This window comes from Chlorocebus sabaeus, chromosome 24 (assembly GCF_047675955.1).
Source record: "Chlorocebus sabaeus isolate Y175 chromosome 24, mChlSab1.0.hap1, whole genome shotgun sequence".
NCBI classification, from domain to species: Eukaryota; Metazoa; Chordata; class Mammalia; order Primates; family Cercopithecidae; genus Chlorocebus; species Chlorocebus sabaeus.
Window position 1 is genome coordinate 353,478 of NC_132927.1, and position 19,132 is coordinate 372,609.

The window sequence follows — 19,132 nt, forward strand, 5'->3', positions numbered from 1 at the left end:
GGCTCACAGCTTTTGTGCAGCATAAATCTACTGCGGCACTACCAGCTGGGGCAGGGGACATTGTACAGGGGTGAGGGAATGGCCTGAGCCAGAAATGCCCCGGTTTGGAATGGGGCCCGGGATGGGCCCCTCATAGCGTCTCCCAAAATCAGGTTCCCATCTTTATGAAACTTAGAGTGACATTGTTTAGTCCGATGTTTTCCTTTTTTACATTTTGGACATATTTCAGGTTCAGCAGTTTTCTTTTTTCCCCTATCTGGTGGCCTGACTTGCTGATTTTTTCTACATTCTTTTTTAGTATGACCATGCTTTCCACAGTTAAAACAAGCTCCAGGAAATGGAATATTTCCCTTATCCACTCTTGGTCCTGCCATTGCCTGTGCCAACAAAGTAGCTTTATGCAGATTACCTCCAATACCATCACAGGCCTTGATATAATCAACTAAATGTGCTTTCCCTCTAATAGGTTGCAGAGCAGCCTGGCAATCAGGCTTAGCATTGTCAAAAGCTAATAACCGTAACACTATATCCTGAGCAGCCGAATCTGCAATCACCTTTTTAAGAGACTCCTGTAACCAAGCTATAAAATCCGCATACAGTTCTTTTGGTCCCTGCTTTACAGCACTAAAGAAAGGGTATTGTTCTCCACCTGAAGTGATTTTTTCCCAAGCTCTAATGCACACTCCTCTAAGCTGTTCTATGGCATCATCCTGCATGATCACTTGTGCATCTAAACCAGCCCAGCTGCCGACCCCCAAAAGTTGGTCTGCAGTTATATTAATTTGAGGTTGGGCCTGGGCGTTGCGAGCAGCCTGAATGAAAGCTTCATCTGCCCACCAAGTTTTAAACTGTAAGAACTGAGCAGGAGTTAGACAAGCTCGAGTAAGAGCATCCTAGTCAGTAGGAATCATCCCACTGGAAACAGCAACATTCTTTAACAGTCCCATTACAAAAGGAGAACCTGGTCCATACTGATTAACAGCTTGCTTAAATTCTTTGAGTAATTTAAAAGGAAAAGAGTCAAATGTAGCTATAATATTTCCCTGTTGATCTGGGGGGTGTATTCTAACAGGCAACTGCCAAGCCTCCAAATCACCCTCTCATCTAACTTGCTGAGCTCCTGCCTGAATAGAACTGAGAGCAGTCGCTCGAGGCCCTGCTCCAACAGTCACTGAGGCAACTACTTTTTGCCCAGTGATCCTCCGGAAAAGAAAGATCTGGAGGATCAGGCCACTCTTTTTCTTCAAAATAATAATGATGGGTGCAGAAGGGTAGGGATGAACCTCTCCCTCCTTTGCCGCTTTAGCTTTAGCTGGCAAACAAACCTACTCTGTTACTTCTTCTGTTACTTCATTATACTCTCATTCCTCGTCATCATCTGTGAAAAGGTTCCAAGGTAGAATGAACCAGAGCCCACACCTGTCCCACTGTTACCCTGCTGCTTCCGAGCTCCCCTTCTTACTCACCACGGGGATTGCTTTAAGAGTACTCAGGTGTCCTCCACCTTAGTTCCACATTCTCCAGCTGTCGCTCTGGCGACCCTTTGACCTGAATTTGAGCCCCCACATACGGGCACCACTTGCCAAGACCAGCTCGGTCAGGGAGACCCTAACCCAGTGGCACCAGAGGAATTAAAGGCACACACACAGAAATATAGAGGTGTGGAGTGGGAAATCAGGGGTCTCACAGCCTTCAGAGCTGAGAGCCTCGAACAGAGATTTACCCACATATTTATTGACAGCAAGTCAGTGATAAGCATTGCTTTTATAGATTACAGATTAACTAAAAGTATTCCTTATGGGAAACAAAGCGATGGGCCAAAATAAAGGGATGGGCTCTGCCTAGTTATCTGCAGCAGGAGCATGTCCTTAAGGCACAGATTGCTCATGCTATTGTTTATAGTTTAAGAACCCCTTTAAGCAGTTTTCCACCCTGCGTGGGCGAGGTTTCCTTGCCCTCATTCTGGTAAACCCACAACCTTCCAGTGTGGGCAACATGGTCATCACAAACATGTCACAGTGCTGCAGAGATTTTGCTTATGGCCAGTTTTGGGGCCAGTTTATGGCCAGATTTTGGGGGCCTATTCCCAACAAGGCACTGTTCTAAGCACATATATAACAACCCTTTGGGGGAATTACCATTTTACAGATGAAGTAACAAAGGCACAGAGAGGTCAAGTAATTTGTCCAAAGCTTCACCATTAGTAAACAATAGAGCTAAGGGTTAAAGTGATAAAACTGCACAGACATGTCTTTCATAGTAGTATAGACATCTAGAACTGCAAGGACCTTAGAAGTCACCTATTCCACCGGGTGCAGTGGCTCATGCCTGTAATCCCACCACTCTGGGAGGCTGAGGAGGGAGGATCACCTGAGGTCAGGAGTTCAAGACCAGCCTGGCCAACACGGTGAAACCCCTTCTCTACAAAAATACAAAAATTAGCCGGGCATGATGGCAAGTGCCTGTAATCCCAGCTATTCAGGAGAATCACTTGAACTCAGGAGGCAGAGGTTGCAGCGAGCCGAGATCATGCCATTGCACTCCAGCCTGGGGGATAAAGCGAGACTCCATCTCAAAAAATAATAGTAAAATAAAAAATAAAAAGTCACCTATTCCGTGTTTCTCAAACTTAAAAGTGCCTTTGAATCACCTGGCGATCTTGTTAAAATGCAGATTGTCACTTGGCAAGTGTGTAGTAGCCTGAAGATTTTGTTTTCCTTACAAGCTCCTGGGTAATGCTGATGCTGCCAGTCTGGGGGCTACAGTTTTGAGTATCAAGGTCTTAGCCTAAATTCATCTGAAATAAACTTTGGAGAGTAATCAGGAAAAGGGTGCAATGATCTCACAGGAGTTAGGAGCATCAGCTTAGGATAACTTCTGTGCAATCTGGATCAGGCTGAGGGAATTATAAACTAAGGTGGGTAGTATGGGAGTCTTTACCCAGAAAAAGGGAACAAACTTCAACAAATAAAATGGAATTATTGGGAACTCCCTCAAAGGAAAAACCTAGAAGAGGAAACACCAAGTGTTCTCATAGGAAATGCCAGTGACCAGCCAGAATGTGTAAAAATCTAAAGGTCAGAGTGGAACAGAGGTTATAACAAAGTTAACAATGGAGTATACTGTACTTTAAAACACAGCCGGCCAGGCGCGGTGGTTCACACTTTGGGAGGCCGAGGTGGGCAGATCACCTAAGGTCAGGAGTTTGAGACCAGCCAGACCAACATGGTGAAATCCCATCTCTACTAAAAATACAAAAATTAGCCAGGCATGGTGGCACATACCTGTAATTCCAGCTACTCAGGAGGCTGAGGAGGGAGAATCACTTGAACCCAGGAGGCGGAGGTTGCAGTGAGCTGAGATCACACCACTGCACTCCAGCCTGAGCAACAGAGTGAGACTCTGTCTCAAAAAAAAAAATAAAATTAATGAAATTAAAAAATAATAAAAGATAGCCAAATTCTTAGCTTCATAAATAGCATGTAACTGAATACCATCAGAAGCAGCATAGCACAGGTATTAAACACATAGTAGACTCAAGCCAGAGGTGCCTCTCAGTTGCTTCATCTGTAAAATGGAAATGCCTACACCTTACAATCTTGTTGGGAAGATTAAGAGTCAGTGGAATAAAGCACTCAGAACTATTCCTGGCACTGAATAGTCATTTAATACATGTTAGCTATCATCACCTTTCCACTTTATAATGATTAGAGTAGGCCCTGTAAGCGTATATTACATATTGCTGACTCTACAGTTTAAAAGGAACATGAGCAATGTAAATAAAATCTAGGAGAGAAAGAAAAAAGATTTAAAAATAAATCCCTTCAGCTAAGAGGCAGGGAACTGGAGTTCCAGGCACCTTTCTGGCATCTAAATGCACAGGGACAAGAAAGTGTTAGCCTTAAAAATGATTTTTATTAATTAGAATAAAATTGGGCTGCATGCCCTTCAGCTCCAGATAACTGATAAAATATAGTTAACACATTATAATCTTTTTATTTTAAAATAAAACACAGATAAAGAAAACCATCTAAAACAAAGGTATGGCTGAATAAACTATCATAAAGTGAACACCTTTGGAACATCACCCAGGGAAAGAAACAGAACTTTGCCAGACACCAACCCTGCCCCGCCCCGACCCTGTTGCCCATCTCTATCATAGCCACCCCTTCCTGCCATAGGGGATACTATGGAGAGTAATAAATACTTCTTTGCATTTTTTTGTAGTTTGATCACCTAAATGTAGATCCTTAGACACTATAGTTTAGCTTTGCTCCCATTTAAAAAAAAATTTCGCATGACTTTCAAGTCTCTATCAGTCTACGGATTCCGGATTCCCCCTCCATTCCTTTCTTTTCCTTCAATTAACCCATTAACGAATCCAGACCCAGATGTTCAGTATCTAAATGCATTAACTCACTAAGGATTGCAAAACAGCCATATTTGAGTTGTCATAACAGTTGCAATAATTTTATAAAATAGACATTTCTATTTCGTCACCCTGTGGTATCATCTATACAGGAACAGCAAGATAACTGCTCAATTCTTTAGCTTTATTTGCCATCTTCAAAATAATGATTTGATTTCCTATCAATCCTTCGAAAAGGTAACCAGTTAGTTACACACAGACATTATGAACTCATGGATTTAAACATACTTAGTGTTTATTAAATTGACCTTATTAAATGTTCAAATTGTCCCACATTTGGCTATGGAAGCTAGGCCAAAAACAGCTGAGTCCTTTTGACATGATACATACTCCTTGCTCCCCGGCTATATGGTGTAAGTTGCTCCATGCTCATCGTGTTCATTTCCTTCCCCAAACCTGGAATCAGCCATTTCTCTAAGAAGGTCTGGGTTCTTTCAGGGGGAAATGGCATTTTAAGACCACAATCTGGATGCTAGGAGTGTTCATTGATATTGGATTGGTCATTGTTTCTAGATCTTTTTGGTGGGTAGCGACAGAAGATAAAACCTCATGAATTCATACTGATATGTTCTATTCAAAATCAGGGCTAAAGGGGTTTCTGGTGTTTTCCTGAGACACGGACTTGCTTTGTTGCCCAGGCTGTAATGCAGTAGTGTGGTCACAGCTCACTGCAGCCTCGAATTCCTGGGCTCAAATGATCCTCTTGCCTCAGCCTCCCGAGTATCTACAGCAGCAAGCCACCACACCTGGCTAATTTTTATTTATTTATTTTTTTAGAGATGGGGTCTCACTATATTGGCCAGGCTGGTCTTGAACCCCTGGTTTCAAGCAATCCACCTGCCTCAGCCTCCCAAAGTGCTGGGATTACAGGTGTGACCCACTACCCCAGGTCACTAAAGGGTATTTACTTATATTACATCTGTAGCTCCTACCCTACACACAGAAAAATCTGATTCTTACAGACACAAGATATGAGAGTATTAGAACATCCCATAATTACTTAGTGACTTTCTAGTCAACACATTTTAAGTCCCTAGGTAAATTAGCACACTCTCCATTTCCATCGACACAGAGAATGCTACAAGGCAATGTTTAAACACCTGTATGAGCATCAGTCACTTCCAAAAATGGAACTGTCCCAGGACCTCTGTGTGGTCACCAGGCTGGGGGCTGCAGTAGAGGAAAGGAGGACAGGATTAGCTAGAGCATGAAAACGCTCCTTTCTTTCTCTCCTCACCAGCCCAGCCTGCCCTCTAGTGGAGATGCTAACGAGCAGGAAACAGGCCAAAACAGGTCATGCAGGAAGTCAGCTAGCTGACATTTACTTAGCAATTACCAGAAATTGTCCTAAAATGGGTGCCGAAGGTAGGAAAACCTCTCTGTGGCTTTAAGTGACTTTAAGTGCAACTGGAGGGAGTAGAGGTTACCCAAATGAAAAGTGCTTCACAAACTGTAACCAAGCAACATACCAAATTTCAAAATCAAGAGAGGGCAGGCAAAGTTGAGCATATCAAAACAACTTCACCATAATTATTTTTAAAGATATGCTATTTTATTTATTTCAATAGACACATTGTATACCCTAAGATATAAATGCTCTTACACATTTTGAAAAACATTACAGGTCATAGTGAAATAATCAAGTTCATAGGCTTAAAAATCTTTTGCACGTGGCCGGGCGTGGCGGCTCATGCCTGTAATCCCAGCACTTTGGAAGGCCAAGGCGGGCAGATCACGAGGTCAGGAGATCATGACCATCCTGGCTACAAGGTGAAACCCCGTCTCTACTAAAAATACAAAAATACAAAAATTAGCCAGGTGTGGTGGCGGATGCCTGTAGTCCCAGCTACTTGGCTGAGGCAGGAGAATGGTGTGAACCCGGGAGGCAGAGCTTGCAGTGAGCCGAGATAGAGCCACTGCACTCCAGCCTGGGTGACAGAGCAAGACTCCACCTCAAAAAAAAAAAAAAAAAAAAATCTTTTATACGCAAAAAAATTAATCAATGAATCCAGTGTTGAATCTTATATTCTTTCCCATTTGATGTGAAAGAGGATTCATTTTGGTCATAAAACCTCAGCTATTTTAACATTTACCATGACTTTTAAATGTTTTATTCAATAATGTACAAGTTCCATATTACAAAAGCTTGAATTAAAAGATTTTATTCAGGTTTGAACTAATTTATAAGAAGAAGAGAAAAGAGAATCAAAAAATGAATAGTTAAGGGGATAAATTTAACAGAAGTTTTTTGTTCGCTTTTCTGGACCTCAGGTGCTATAGCTGTATTAATCATAACCCTTTGTAGAAGCTACACCTTTGTCACCGGTTCATGCAAGCCTTCTCCACTTTGTTTAATGATGTAATGAGCTGGGTATTATTATACTTTTTTTTTTTTTTTCTTTGAGACAGGGTCTCATTCTCGCCCAGGCTGGATGAAGTGCAGTGGCACCATCATGGCTCACTGCAGCCTTGACCAGACTCAGTTGATCCTTCCACCTCAGCATCCTGGGTAGCCAAGACTACAGGCCCAGCTCAATTATTATTATTATTATTATTACTTATTATTTTTTTTTTTTGTAGAGACGGGGTTTCATCATGTTGCCCAGGCTGGTCTCAAACTCCTGGGGTCAAGTGATCTGCCTGCCTCAGCCTCCCAAGGTACTGGGATTACAGGCGTGAGCTACCACGCCTATTATACTTTTTAATGAAAAACTGAAACCACATTGTTTTTGCATCTATTACATGTCACCAGAAGAAATGATTATTTTTTTTTTTAACTTGACAGTGTAGTTTGCACAATTTCCCATGGTATAAAAATGGAAGGCTACAACAAACCTGTACCAGGAATAAGTACCTTAAAAAAAAAAAAAAAAAAAAAAATGAAGACTACAACACCATTTTAATAGCTACCTGGTATTTCTGTGTCTATACCACATGGACTATAATTTATTTAACCAATTCCATATTGCAAGATATTTAGATCTTTGTTTCCAGTGTTCTACTTTTATCAGTAATTGCTATGTAGAACATAAATTTTTATGCAGGTCCGGGCTAGATTTCTGGAAGCAGTATTACTGAGTCAAAGTACAAGACTGAGGAAGGGAGTTGGGGTAGAGACAGCCTCCCTCTGATAAGAAATTTTCCTGGGAAGGTACAGAGGTAAAAATAAACAAGGTATTTATTGGCATATTTGCTTGGCAGAATTATCAAAAAATGAGGTTACTAAATATAGACAACCAGGTTTGGAAGTTTGTATTTGAAACAATGAACAATAGTGAGCCATTTGTTGGTTTTCTTTTTTTAGAGACAGGCTTTAGCTCTGTGCCCAGTACAGAGAGTACAGGAGTACAGTGGAGCAATCATGGCTCACTGCAGCCTCCACCTCATGGGCTCAAGATTCCCTCCTTCAGCCTTCCCAAGTAAGTTGGGACCACAGGCACGCGCCACGATGGCCGGCTATTTTTTTTCTTTTTGTAGACTGGGTCTCACTATGTTGCCCAGGCTGGCCTTGAACTCCTGGCCACAAATGATCCTCCTCCTCGGCCTCCCATGGTGCTGGAATTATAGTCGTGAGCCACCGCACCCGGCTCACTTGTGGGTTCTTAAGCACGAAACGCTGTTAGAGGAGGATTCTTCAACAGATCAACTGGCGGAAAAGACGTAGGTGTTTTTTTGTTTGTTTAGTTGGTTTTTTGTTGTTGTTGTTGTTGTTTGTTTGAGTTTCGCTTTTATAGCCCAGGCTGGAGTGCAGTGGCGTGATCTCGGCTCACTGCAACCTCCGCCTCCCGGGATCAAGCGATTCTCCTGCCTCAGCCTCTCGAGTAGCTGGGATTACGGGCGCACACCACCACATCCGGCTTTTTTTTTTTAAGTAGTGACAGGGTTTCACTGTGTTGGCCAGGCTGGTCTCGAACTCCTGACCTCAGTTGATCCACCCGCCTCAGCCTCCCAAAGTGCTGGGATTACAGGGGTGAGCCACCGCGCCCGGCCAATGTTTTAAAAAATGATTCCGTAACATTCTGAGAGAATGCAGGTAAAATCAATCAATCAATAACGATCCCGATTTTCCAGGCTGGATAACCCAGAAACCACGGAATCTTAAAGTCTCAATAAACGTTAAAGCACAGATAGTAAGTAATCTGGCAATAGAGGATGGGCGCCCAGCATACTGCCTACAGACCGCCTACATAATCAGTGGAGTCCAGTGCAAGTTGAAAATGCCAGGCACTTGCTTTGAAATTATTGATAATTTCAAGACCGTTAACAGTAGAACATTAAACTAAGCATTCAGGACCCTTCTAAGCGCAGAGCCCATCAAAGCTAGCCCTGGTGACAAGCTCAGACCTCCGGGTCTGGAGACTAGAAGACGTCGCCCGAAAGCTGGCCAAACCCTCGCCCTCACTGGGAGAGACCCCAGGAGGGCCCAAGAGGGCCACGAGCCCTCGCTCCCATCGCTGCCCTCAGGAGCGGGAGGAGGGAAGTTCGCAGCTTTCCCAAGGGAGTGCAGGCTGCGGGGACTGAGGTTCAGCTCGGACCCTGGGCCTCTGAGCCGGAGACAGCAAGGTCATTCAACCCCACACACTTCCCCACCCAGCCAGGCCGAGGTTCAGAGATATGGCAAGTCCCGGCCTTGGACTCATGCTTGTTACTCATAAACCCGCAAGAGGGGGCAGGACGGGGCAGGAGGCGGCGCGCGCGCACCCTGGACTCACGGCCGGGGAGGGAAAGGCACTGTGAGGACAGAGGGTCTAGGGAAGGTCTGCAAATCCCGGAGGGCCAAGGGAGCGTCTAAATGGACAGCGGAACCGGAAAAGCTTTGAGAGAAAGATGCGTGTATTAGGGAACGTCTGCAAAGACCGCGGCAGAAGGCCAGGCATTGTCTTAAAAAATTGCCGAGCGGATAAAGGGAAGTCTAAAAGGAGGCCGTCTCAAGAGCAAGGCTTCGAAAAGCTAAGCCCGGAAGGACGGTGTGGAGGCCTACTGGGACGCCGGGCACTCCTTCGGGCAGGACCGACTGGAGCCGCAGCCAGCGACAGGAGAACGGCTCCAGCTCGACGGGGGAAGCAGTGGGCTTAAAGAGGAGGCCCCTGGGCACTGTCTGAAAAGTGCGATGCTAAATGATCTTTAGGGACCGACAGTAAATTGTATCCCTTGCTAAAATACCTCTCGGTAGCGAACCACCAATCGTTTCTTTTTAAAGCCCCGCCTCTCAGCCATTACGTCTAGTTCGGCTGTCTCTGATCCAGGAAGTTGTCAGTTCCCACTTACTCCTACCCAACAAGAGCTAACAGCCCTTTTCGGGTGAGCACTTTCTCCTCCCCTCAGGCCCCTCGCGCATTCTCCCGCCTACCTATCAATCATCGCGCTCCGCTGTCCAGTTGGCGGGCCAAGGGGGCGGGGCCGTCGTGTGACGTTTGCAGCCCGCCGGCCGGGAAGCCGCGAGATGCGTGACGAGCCAGGCGCGTGACGGAGCAGCGGTTGGCCAACGCAGTGGCTGCAGTCGGTGTAAACAAGGCCTCGCGCCGCTGCGGGTCCTGCGACCGCTCCTGGCTGGTGGGTGGTCTCTCGTGGGGCGGTAACCGCCGGCTTCAGTGGGAGGTGCTTCTCGGCTTCCTCCCCGTCTTGGCGTACACACCCCCGGCGCACCACGTGGGCGTGAGGCAAGGAAGGAGGGGTGTTAGGCCAAATTCTATTTTCATTGGCTGTTATTGCTGCCGGCTTTCGTAAGGAGGCGCTCTGATTGGTCGGTAAGGGGGGGTGCCGAGGGTCTTTGAGTCGTAAGGCTTCTCATTGGTTAGATGAGATAAGCTAGTGAAGCGCTTTCTTCCGCGAGGGATTTCGATTGGTCTGTCAGAGAGGTTACCTGGGAATCCTACACCGCCCAACACCCCTCCCTCTCCCCTGTCCAGAGACTGCGATAGGTGAGTTTGGTGTAGAAAACAAATCTTTCTTCAGTTGGTGAGCTAGGGTAGCGCACTACGGTTCACTCTTGCTTTCTTTGCTTCACAGGATTGGGGAAGGTTTGTGTTACCGACGCCTTGGTAGTTGGCATAGGCTAAAGCAAAGGGATCTCAGCCCCGAGGAAGGGTCACCCTCCTAGAGATAGCTACTACCCCGTCTCAGGAGACCCTGGTATTTCTAGAGCACGCTTTGCTTTCACCAAACCCAAGGAGGTGACAGGCGGAGCCCTCGCACAGTACCTAAGGATGCTGTGACCAGAAGATGGGATCACGGAACAGCAGCAGTGCAGGATCCGGGTCCGGAGACCCCTCCGAGGGCTTGTCCCGAAGAGGGGCTGGCCTGCGTCGGAGTGAGGAAGAGGAAGAAGAGGATGAAGATGTGGATCTGGCCCAGGTACTGGCCTATCTCCTCCGCAGGTAACTTACCCTCTGGTGTGACCCTACCAGGTGCTACCACAGTGCCTTGATCCCATCTCCAGGCAGGAAAATTACAGAGGTTAGGAAATAGGATTCACTCAGGACAGCTGTTCTGTTTGAGCGGAACAGCCTTTGCCTGCTGGGCACCCATGGCACTCAGCTTCATACCCAGTAAGAGTGGTTCTTACCTAGGGAGGGTCACCAAGAGGACCTGCTCATGTGTTTGAGAGGCTATTCAGGGGAGCCTTTCTCTGTGACTACACAAATATAATCTATTTTCCAAGTAAGTTTGAAAAAAAAAAAAGGGTAGGGGGAGGTTCCTGGTGGAAAAGCAGTGATATAAGGGGTGAAGAGATGGAAAGGGAGTGTTGAACTTTTTGGTTAGTCAGTTGACACGTGATATGAGGCCACTTCGATGAGGTCACTTCGATTTACTTGAAAAACAAGTTTAATTTGCCCTAACTCTGACTTGTTCTTGAGGAAAGAATGCCTTGAAGGGAGAGACCACCTGGAATTGACTGGAAAAGAGTGCAGCTGGCTTGCTTTCTTTGCTTATGGCTCTTTGAGGAGAAGATGAGCTTAGGGGTGCCATCAGAATATTGTATTCTTTTTTGTTTGTGTTTTGTGTTGTGTTTAGTAGACATAGACAGGGCTCACTGTGTTCCCCAGTCTGGAGAACAGTCTATTCACAGGTGTGATCACAGTGCACACCACAGCCTGCAACTCCTGGGCTCAAACAATCCTTTGCCTCCCAGTTAGCTAAGACTACAGTTACACACACCACCGCACCCAGCTTAGAATATTGTCTTCTGTGGTGGACTTCTCAGGCAGAGGCTCAGAAGGAAATGCTGTGAGAATGTTTAGCTCGTTGAGAGGTCAACTTAGTAGGTCATGTCCACAGCGTATTAGTCTTGCTCTTGCTCTAAGGAAATGCAGTTAGAATGTTTAGCTCTCTGGGAGGTCAACTTAGTAGGTCACGTCCACAGCATGTTGGTCTTACTCTTGCTTAAGAGTAAGACTCACTTTCCTACTGTGTTTTATAGGAGACCAAAAAATAGCAGCCAAGGTCTAATCAGCCTCCAACCTCAAAATGAGTACCAAGTGGTCTAAGAGCTAGATAGCCATTTACTCTGAATTTGGTTGGTTTGGGGGAAGAAGTCCCCTCCTTTATAATGGGGGTCTCTCCACAGAGGCCAAGTGAGGTTGGTGCAGGGAGGAGGTGCAGCAAATTTACAATTCATTCAGGCCCTCTTGGACTCAGAGGAAGAGAATGACAGAGCTTGGGATGGTCGTCTTGGGGATCGATACAACCCACCCGGTAAGAGGAAAAGTCCCTAATGTTGGAAGACTTTTACTGGAAAACCTTTTAGTGATATTTTGAATGATAGGTTACATTGAAAGAAGGTACGATAATTTAAGGAATAAGGAGTCCTTACAGCCCCAGTATATTCAGCCACAGGGGTGGGCTTGGGTACAGTTCTGCTAACTGTCCTCTGAGGCTGGAAGACCTAGGATGAAACTTCTACTTGGTACTCACAGTGGATGCTACCCCTGACACCCGGGAGCTGGAATGCAATGAGATCAAGACACAAGTGGAACTGGCCACAGGGCAGCTGGGGCTTAGGCGGGCCGCCCAGAAGCACAGCTTTCCTCGAATGTTGCACCAGGTAGGCCTCTCCACCTCCCAGCCTGGCAGCAGGCCTGCCAAAGCAGCCAGAATCTCTGCCAGCCCCAGAGAAAAAGGAAGTCAACTTTCCAAGGAAGAAGCCTCAAGGGCTGGGGCTGGAGAGTTAACCAGCCCCCATTGGAGTTCCATGGGACAGACTACGATGTGTTGTGTCCGTTTCTATAACAAGAGCAATGTCTTTGGAGGAGGGGGTTTGATATGGCTGAAGTGGCCCTCTATTTCTGCTAGCAATATTCCCCAATCCCTTCCATTTAGAGAGAACGGGGCCTCTGCCACCGGGGAAGCTTCTCCCTTGGAGAACAGTCTCGAGTGATATCTCAGTGAGTATGGGGCTCGGTGAAGAGACTCTAAGGGCCAGATAGGTCTTATCTCCTAAACTTTGAAGGGGTAGGTGTTAAAGGAGCCTCAGAGATTAAAGGTTAGGTTAAATGGGGTTGAAACTTTGAGAGTAAGCAAAGTGGAAAAGTGTAGAAAATTATAGAAATTTAGAGGATGGTGGAATGATTGAAAGACGGGATTGCACTCACAGCCAAAAGGGAAGAATGACTGTTCTGATATTCCAGCTTTGTTAGGATTTTGCTAATTGGGATACTCCTTATCCTGAGCACCGCTTACCCTCACTTTCTCTCTCCTTCCCTAGCTTCTTGCCCAATGACCTGGGCTTCACTGATAGCTACTCTCAGAAGGCTTTCTGTGGCATCTACAGCAAAGATGGTCAAATATTCATGTCTGCTTGCCAAGGTACCAGACCCTGGTCCTATAAACTGTCTTTTCCTGGGACATGGAATGTTCCCCCTGACTGAGGCTAGAAAGCCACAGATGGGGAGCTCAGACCTGGCTTAAGGATGCTTAGTCAGAGCATGTTTCCCATGATAAAGGGAAGACTCCACAGGTACACTGAATGGGAGACGTCTAATCTAGGAAAGTTACAAGGAAAGTGTTCCATAATTCTGCCTGATCTCTACTTATACAGACCAGACAATCCGACTGTATGACTGCCGGTATGGCCGTTTCCGTAAATTCAAGAGCATCAAGGCCCGCGATGTAGGCTGGAGCGTCTTGGATGTGGCCTTCACCCCCGATGGAAACCACTTCCTCTACTCCAGCTGGTCTGATTACAGTGAGTATGCACCAGGCTTCCACTGACTCTCCAGCCTGGGACCTGAGGTTTCCATGTGCCTGTCCCCTCTGAGCCAGGATCCCTCACTTTGTCCTGGGAAAATCACTCCCAAAGTGCTCCAGTACCCTTGTCCTCTGTTTGACCTCTTCCCTAGCTTCACTTCCACTCTCCTTCCCCCATCCCTGAAAGATTCTTGTTTTTTTGCTTCTCTTAGTTCATATCTGCAATATCTATGGTGAGGGAGATACACACACTGCCCTGGATCTCAGGTACTGGCTTCCCTTTCTGGTCAGACTCATCAGAAACTTCTCAAGGGAAGCTCTTCAGGAGCAAACCTCTTGAGTTGGAAGTTCTGCTTAGGGGAAAAAGTATACTGATGGGTCTGTGTGCATTCCTGGGAGGGAAGCACCATCTTGTCAGCCAGAGGACTGGGTAAAATAGATGCTTGTGGGATGATTTCTGGGTTCTCACTGAGGATCTGCATTGTGGTACATGTTAGCCAGACTTCTTTTTTCTCCTGGGGATATGCCTTACAACCATTGTCAGATTCTATGTAGATTAACAAAAGCTGAAGGGAAGTCTGCTTAACCCAGCTCCTTCTTTGCTTTCAGGCCAGATGAGCGTCGCTTTGCTGTCTTCTCCATTGCTGTGTCCTCAGATGGACGAGAAGTACTAGGAGGGTGAGTGCTTATGGGGTATGTTTCCCTCAATAACAAGATGGGGGTTCTGTCAGAGATGAGCTCTGCTGTTACACAGATGGCACTGGCAGCTGCAGAGAGCAACCAGACCTTCTCGAAGGTCAGGATTTACAGGTTGCTTCACCCCTTGCTCTCCATTTTCCCAGCACAAGATGGGAGTTGTCAAGCCTCCTTGAAACACAGCTAACTTTTCCCCGACTTCCTATATAAAAAGAGCAAAGGACTTGACCCAGAGCAGGATTTCTCAGTGGAACTCTCTGGAGCATATACCATATTGGTCCTCTCGATCATGGCTCCAGGACCCTCCTTTATCCCTTCCCTTTCAGGGCCAATGATGGCTGCCTGTATGTCTTTGACCGAGAACAGAACCGGCGCACCCTTCAGGTATGGCTCCTGAGAGAGAGCCTCTGTTTCCTGGTCTTTGGCTTATTATAAGACCTAGAAAGAGGTCTTATATACTGGCCTCCTTTTCGCCTAGATTGAGTCCCATGAGGATGACGTGAATGCAGTGGCCTTTGCTGATATAAGCTCCCAAATCCTGTTCTCTGGGGGAGACGATGCCATCTGCAAAGTGTGGGATCGACGCACCATGCGGGAGGATGACCCCAAGCCTGTGGGTGCACTGGCTGGACACCAGGATGGCATCACCTTCATTGACAGCAAGGTGGGCCAGGAGGCAGGACTGCACAGCCAGGCCACTAAGGTTCTGGTTGCCCAGGAGGGCATGAAAGTGGACTGGTGTGGGAATTTAACAAGCTCCTTATTGACCAAGGTTTGTAAGAGTTGGAGTTTAGGGAAGGGGCTCAAGCCAGGGAACATGAATTCCATCTGTACTCACCAGTCCCCAAGGAGCAAGGCAGGGCTTTCCATACAAGAAAAATTGAATACCGGCCAGGTATGGTGGCTCACACCTGTAATCCTAGCACTTTGGGAGGCCAAGGTGGAAGGATCACTTGAGCTCAGGAGTTCCGGACCAGCCTGTGAAACCTAGCGAGACCTCGTCTCTATTTATTTAAAAAAAAAAAAAAAAAGTTAAGGCTGAGCGCTGTGGCTCACGCCTGTAATCCCAGTACTTTGGGAGGCTGAGGCGGGTGGATTACGAGGTCAGGAGACTGAGACCATCCTGGCTAACACGGTGAAACCCCATCTCTACTAAAAATACAAAAAAATTAGCTGGGCATGGTGGCGGGCGCCTATAGTCCTATCTACCTGAGAGGCTGAGGCAGGAGAATGGCATGAACCTGGGAGGCGGAGCTTGCAGTGAGCCGAGATCGCGCCACTGCATTCCAGCGTGGATGACGCTAGAGCAAGACTCCGTCTCAAAAAAAAAATTAAAAAAGGAAAAATGAAAGACAGTCTGATTCAGGCTAGAATAGAAAAGCCAGCCAGTACCCTGGGCAAGGAAAGAAAAACCTAGCCAAGTGGTAGGATCTGAGGCAGAACACTGAAAATGAGTTCGCCTGGATGAAGAGAGGCAAGCAAAACTAGAGGCCAGAGTTCTTCCACTCAACTAGAGAACAGGAACTAGACTGACAGGCGCCGACATTTGCAAGCTCTGATGCTTCACTATCCACCTTTGAATTCATAGGGTGATGCTCGATATCTCATCTCCAACTCTAAAGACCAGACCATCAAACTCTGGGATATCCGACGCTTTTCCAGCCGGGAAGGCATGGAAGCCTCACGCCAGGCTGCCACACAGCAAAACTGGGACTATCGCTGGCAGCAAGTGCCCAAAAAAGGTGAGAATGGAGGTGCAGGCACAGTGGATTTGTCTGTAGCCTTGGAGCCCTGGAGGATCTCCCCCTCAGCCCTCTTTACCAGGCATTAACTCTTTATTTGCTAAATCACAGATGGAATGGCCAGAGGTTCCTAGGATTGGGGCCTGGGTGGGGGTCACTCAGAATCCACCAATACCGAAGTATTTGAGTATAATGATTAACCAGCAGGGCCATATTGGAGACTGTCCACTGCCTATTAGGTGGAGAAAGAGCCACCACTTGAAGGTTGGAAAGGCATTTGTCTCTGGGCATCGATCCTTGCTCAGGACTGCTGGTACGAAACAATCCCAAAGCAGATTCCCTAACCTAGGGCTTACTCTGCATCCCTACCCAGCCTGGCGGAAGCTGAAGCTCCCAGGGGACAGCTCCTTGATGACCTACCGGGGCCACGGAGTGCTGCACACCCTCATCCGCTGCCGGTTCTCCCCCATTCATAGCACCGGCCAGCAGTTCATCTACAGTGGCTGCTCCACCGGCAAAGTGGTTGGTAAGGACTGTGTCAGAACAAGGGGCCTCAGGAAGGGCAGGAATGACTCCTTGCCGTTCCACCTATAACGACCAGTGACCACCTTAAAAAAGCCCAGTGACAGCTACGGGTAAAATCTAACTTAGCTTGGAGGCTTAAACAGAGAAATAGAAACCATTCTATTTTTCAGTGTTTTAAATTAAGAAAAGGAACATAGAATTCTACACAGTAAATATAATAGATTGCCAAAAATATAGTTGGTTCTGTTTTTCAGCCAGTCAGGGAAAGAGATTGCAGATGAAAGGTAGGAGGGAACAGAGACAAAATGACACAGGAAGATGGTAGCAAGTAGTAAAGGGACATGCAATCGCTGAAGCAGAAAAGCACAGAAAGAAATAAGCTGGGCGCAGTAGTTCATGCTTGTAATTCCAGTGCTTTGGGAAGCCAATGAGGGCAGATCGCTTGAGCCCAGGAGTTTGAGACCAGCCAGGGCAACATGGAGAAACCTCTTCTCTACAAAAAATGGCTGCACGTGGTGGCACAGGCCTATAGTCCCAGCTACTTGGGAAGCTAGGGTGGGAGAATCACCTGAGCCCAGGAGGTCGAGCCTGCAGTGAGCCATGATTGTGCCACCGCACTTCAGCCTGGGTGACAGAGTGATAAACTGTCTCAAAAAAAAAAAGGTTGGGCACAGTGACTCACACCTGTAATCCCAGCACTTTGTGAGGCTGAGGCAGGCGATCACCTGAGCTTAGGGGTTTGAGACCAGCCTGGCCAACATGATGAAGCCCTGTCTCTATTAAAAATACAAAAATTAGCCAGGGGTGATGGCAGGCGCCAGTAATCACAAGCTACTTGGGAGGCTGAGGCAGGAGAATCACTTGAACCTGGGAGGCAGAGGTTGCAGTGAGCCAAGATCGTGCCACTGCACTCCAGCCTGGGCAGTAAGAGTGAGACTCCGTCTCAAAAAAAAAAAAAAAAAAGAGAAAAGAAAAGAAAAAAAACACAAGCACAGCTGCAGATATAAGGAGTCTAAGGCAGTGCTATCCCCAGAGAGACACTCACAGACCCATAACAAAAGAAAGATGCACCCTGTCCAGACAAGGTGCAGCAGGTGCACATTCCCCCAGACAGCTTGGTGTTCACTTTTGTGGTGCCTTCCATATCTTACTAAAATCTTTAAAGCCACTGCATTTTCTTAACTGTAGCCCCTATGAAATTTAGCTAAGGGCCAGAAATACCGACACCCACACAAACCATACCCTCAACCCAAGGTAGGGAAAGGAACAGGGATAGAAGCAGAAATAACACAGTTTGCTCGTGTGGGCTTTGCTCCCATGGGAACATGGGAGGTTGCCTGAGAGGTCAGTGGTGCTACTCACAGGGAGGTGAGGGATAGTTTAGAGGTCTTGTGGTGGTCCCTCTCCACTCTTGCCTGTCCTGGACAGTGTACGACCTTCTCAGTGGCCACATTGTGAAGAAGCTGACGAACCACAAGGCCTGTGTGCGTGATGTCAGTTGGCACCCCTTTGAAGAGAAGATTGTCAGCAGTTCGGTGAGGTTGCAAGGGTTGGGGGTGCTGGCACATGTCTGGGGCTTGGACTTGGGGTGGGGGCAGCACCTCCTGACTACTTGCCACCCTCTGCCCTGCAGTGGGACGGGAACCTGCGTCTGTGGCAATACCGCCAGGCTGAGTACTTCCAGGATGACATGCCAGAATCCGAGGAATGTGCCAGCACCCCTGCCCCAGTGCCCCACTCCTCTACAGCCTTTTCCTCACCCCAGTAGATCCGACCTCCAGCCCCATACAGGGTGAACCTCTTGATAAGCTCTCTGCCTCCTCCTCCCTTTCTCCCTTGTGGGGAATGTTTGGAGGAATCACTGGCATTGAATGGGGAGAAACAGAAACCCGGGCTCTGAGCCTCAGCTGAGCCCTGAAAGATCCTCCCCATGGGGCAGAGTGGTCTTCTTACATGCTCACACCCAGTCAGCCTGGGTCCCTATCTCTGGCCAGAGTTTGGCAGGACTGCCATTATCTGGGGTGTGGCCTCTGCCAGCAAGAGAAGTGTCCTGGGTGTTTTTAATCATGTTTGAATGTTAGGGGTTGGATTCTAGAGTAGATGCCTGAGGCCACATCTGAACAGACCTGTCAACCAGGCCTGTTGCCCAGGTCTTCACGTTGAGGATTCGACTGGCCAAACACAGGACAGGTGTCCTGGCCTTTCTTCCTGAGGTCTCTAGGGGAGGGGCATGGGTAAGGGTGTTTCCTCAGCACCCTCCTGGGGTGGGGATTATGTCTGCTCTCATGTCTGGGTCTTTGGGGTAGGACGGGCTGTGGTATGAGAGGTAGGAGTCTCCACAGGGCTCTGTGTGGCCCCTCATAGGGCAGGTCCTGCCCTCTGAGAAGGTCCCTTCATGCTGGAGGCACACAGCTTTAAGGAAGTAGGTTGAAGTAGGACTCCTTTGTCCTCTCACTGGCTTTGGCTCCCTCAATAAACTGCGTGGGAACCTGGCTCAGTGTGTGTCTCTCTCTCACTGTCTCTTTCCTATCTGAGATCTTCCATCTCACTTCGG

The 19,132-nt window shown here is 47.4% G+C and overlaps 2 protein-coding genes across 9 annotated transcripts in view; one reads left to right on the plus strand and one right to left on the minus strand.

Moving 5' to 3' along the window:
* The window catches only part of NRL (neural retina leucine zipper), a 38,683-nt gene extending 28,796 nt beyond the window's left edge, over positions 1-9,887 (minus strand). For 2 of the 4 annotated variants that reach the window (XR_005235931.2, XR_012090921.1), the window contains exon 1: positions 9,780-9,887. The gene's annotated coding sequence lies outside the window, so the exon portion shown is untranslated. Of the gene's footprint in view, positions 1-9,410; positions 9,537-9,779 lie in introns of those variants that run through there. The other 2 variants (XR_012090922.1, XM_007986277.3) reach the window with 2 other exon arrangements.
* Positions 9,875-19,070, plus strand: DCAF11 (DDB1 and CUL4 associated factor 11). 5 transcript variants are annotated; one of them, XM_007986263.3, is made up of 15 exons: positions 9,875-9,982; positions 10,600-10,806; positions 11,997-12,124; positions 12,346-12,473; positions 12,749-12,813; positions 13,134-13,234; positions 13,467-13,613; positions 13,828-13,882; positions 14,225-14,293; positions 14,638-14,695; positions 14,790-14,975; positions 15,900-16,053; positions 16,427-16,579; positions 18,007-18,113; positions 18,212-19,070. In XM_007986263.3, the coding sequence occupies exons 2-15, from the start codon at positions 10,652-10,654 to the stop codon at positions 18,344-18,346; spliced, it is 1,641 nt and encodes a 546-aa protein (XP_007984454.3). In that variant the 5' UTR covers positions 9,875-9,982; positions 10,600-10,651; the 3' UTR covers positions 18,347-19,070. The 5 variants fall into 5 exon arrangements, with proteins under 5 accessions (XP_007984454.3, XP_037841353.2, XP_007984452.3 ...); XM_037985425.2 differs by having other exon boundaries at positions 10,600-10,783; positions 12,052-12,124; XM_007986261.3 differs by having other exon boundaries at positions 9,982-10,350; positions 10,439-10,806.
* Positions 19,071-19,132: the final 62 nt, after the last annotated feature.

Excerpts from the sequence above, each read along its gene's own strand:
- DCAF11 (XM_007986263.3), top strand. The coding sequence starts at position 10,652 with ATGGGATCACGGAACAGCAGCAGTGCAGGATCCGGGTCCGGAGACCCC. Across the intron at positions 10,807-11,996 it reads CTGGCCTATCTCCTCCGCAG|AGGCCAAGTGAGGTTGGTGC; the intron begins GTAACTTACCCT and ends GTCTCTCCACAG. Across the intron at positions 13,883-14,224 it reads CACACTGCCCTGGATCTCAG|GCCAGATGAGCGTCGCTTTG; the intron begins GTACTGGCTTCC and ends CTTTGCTTTCAG.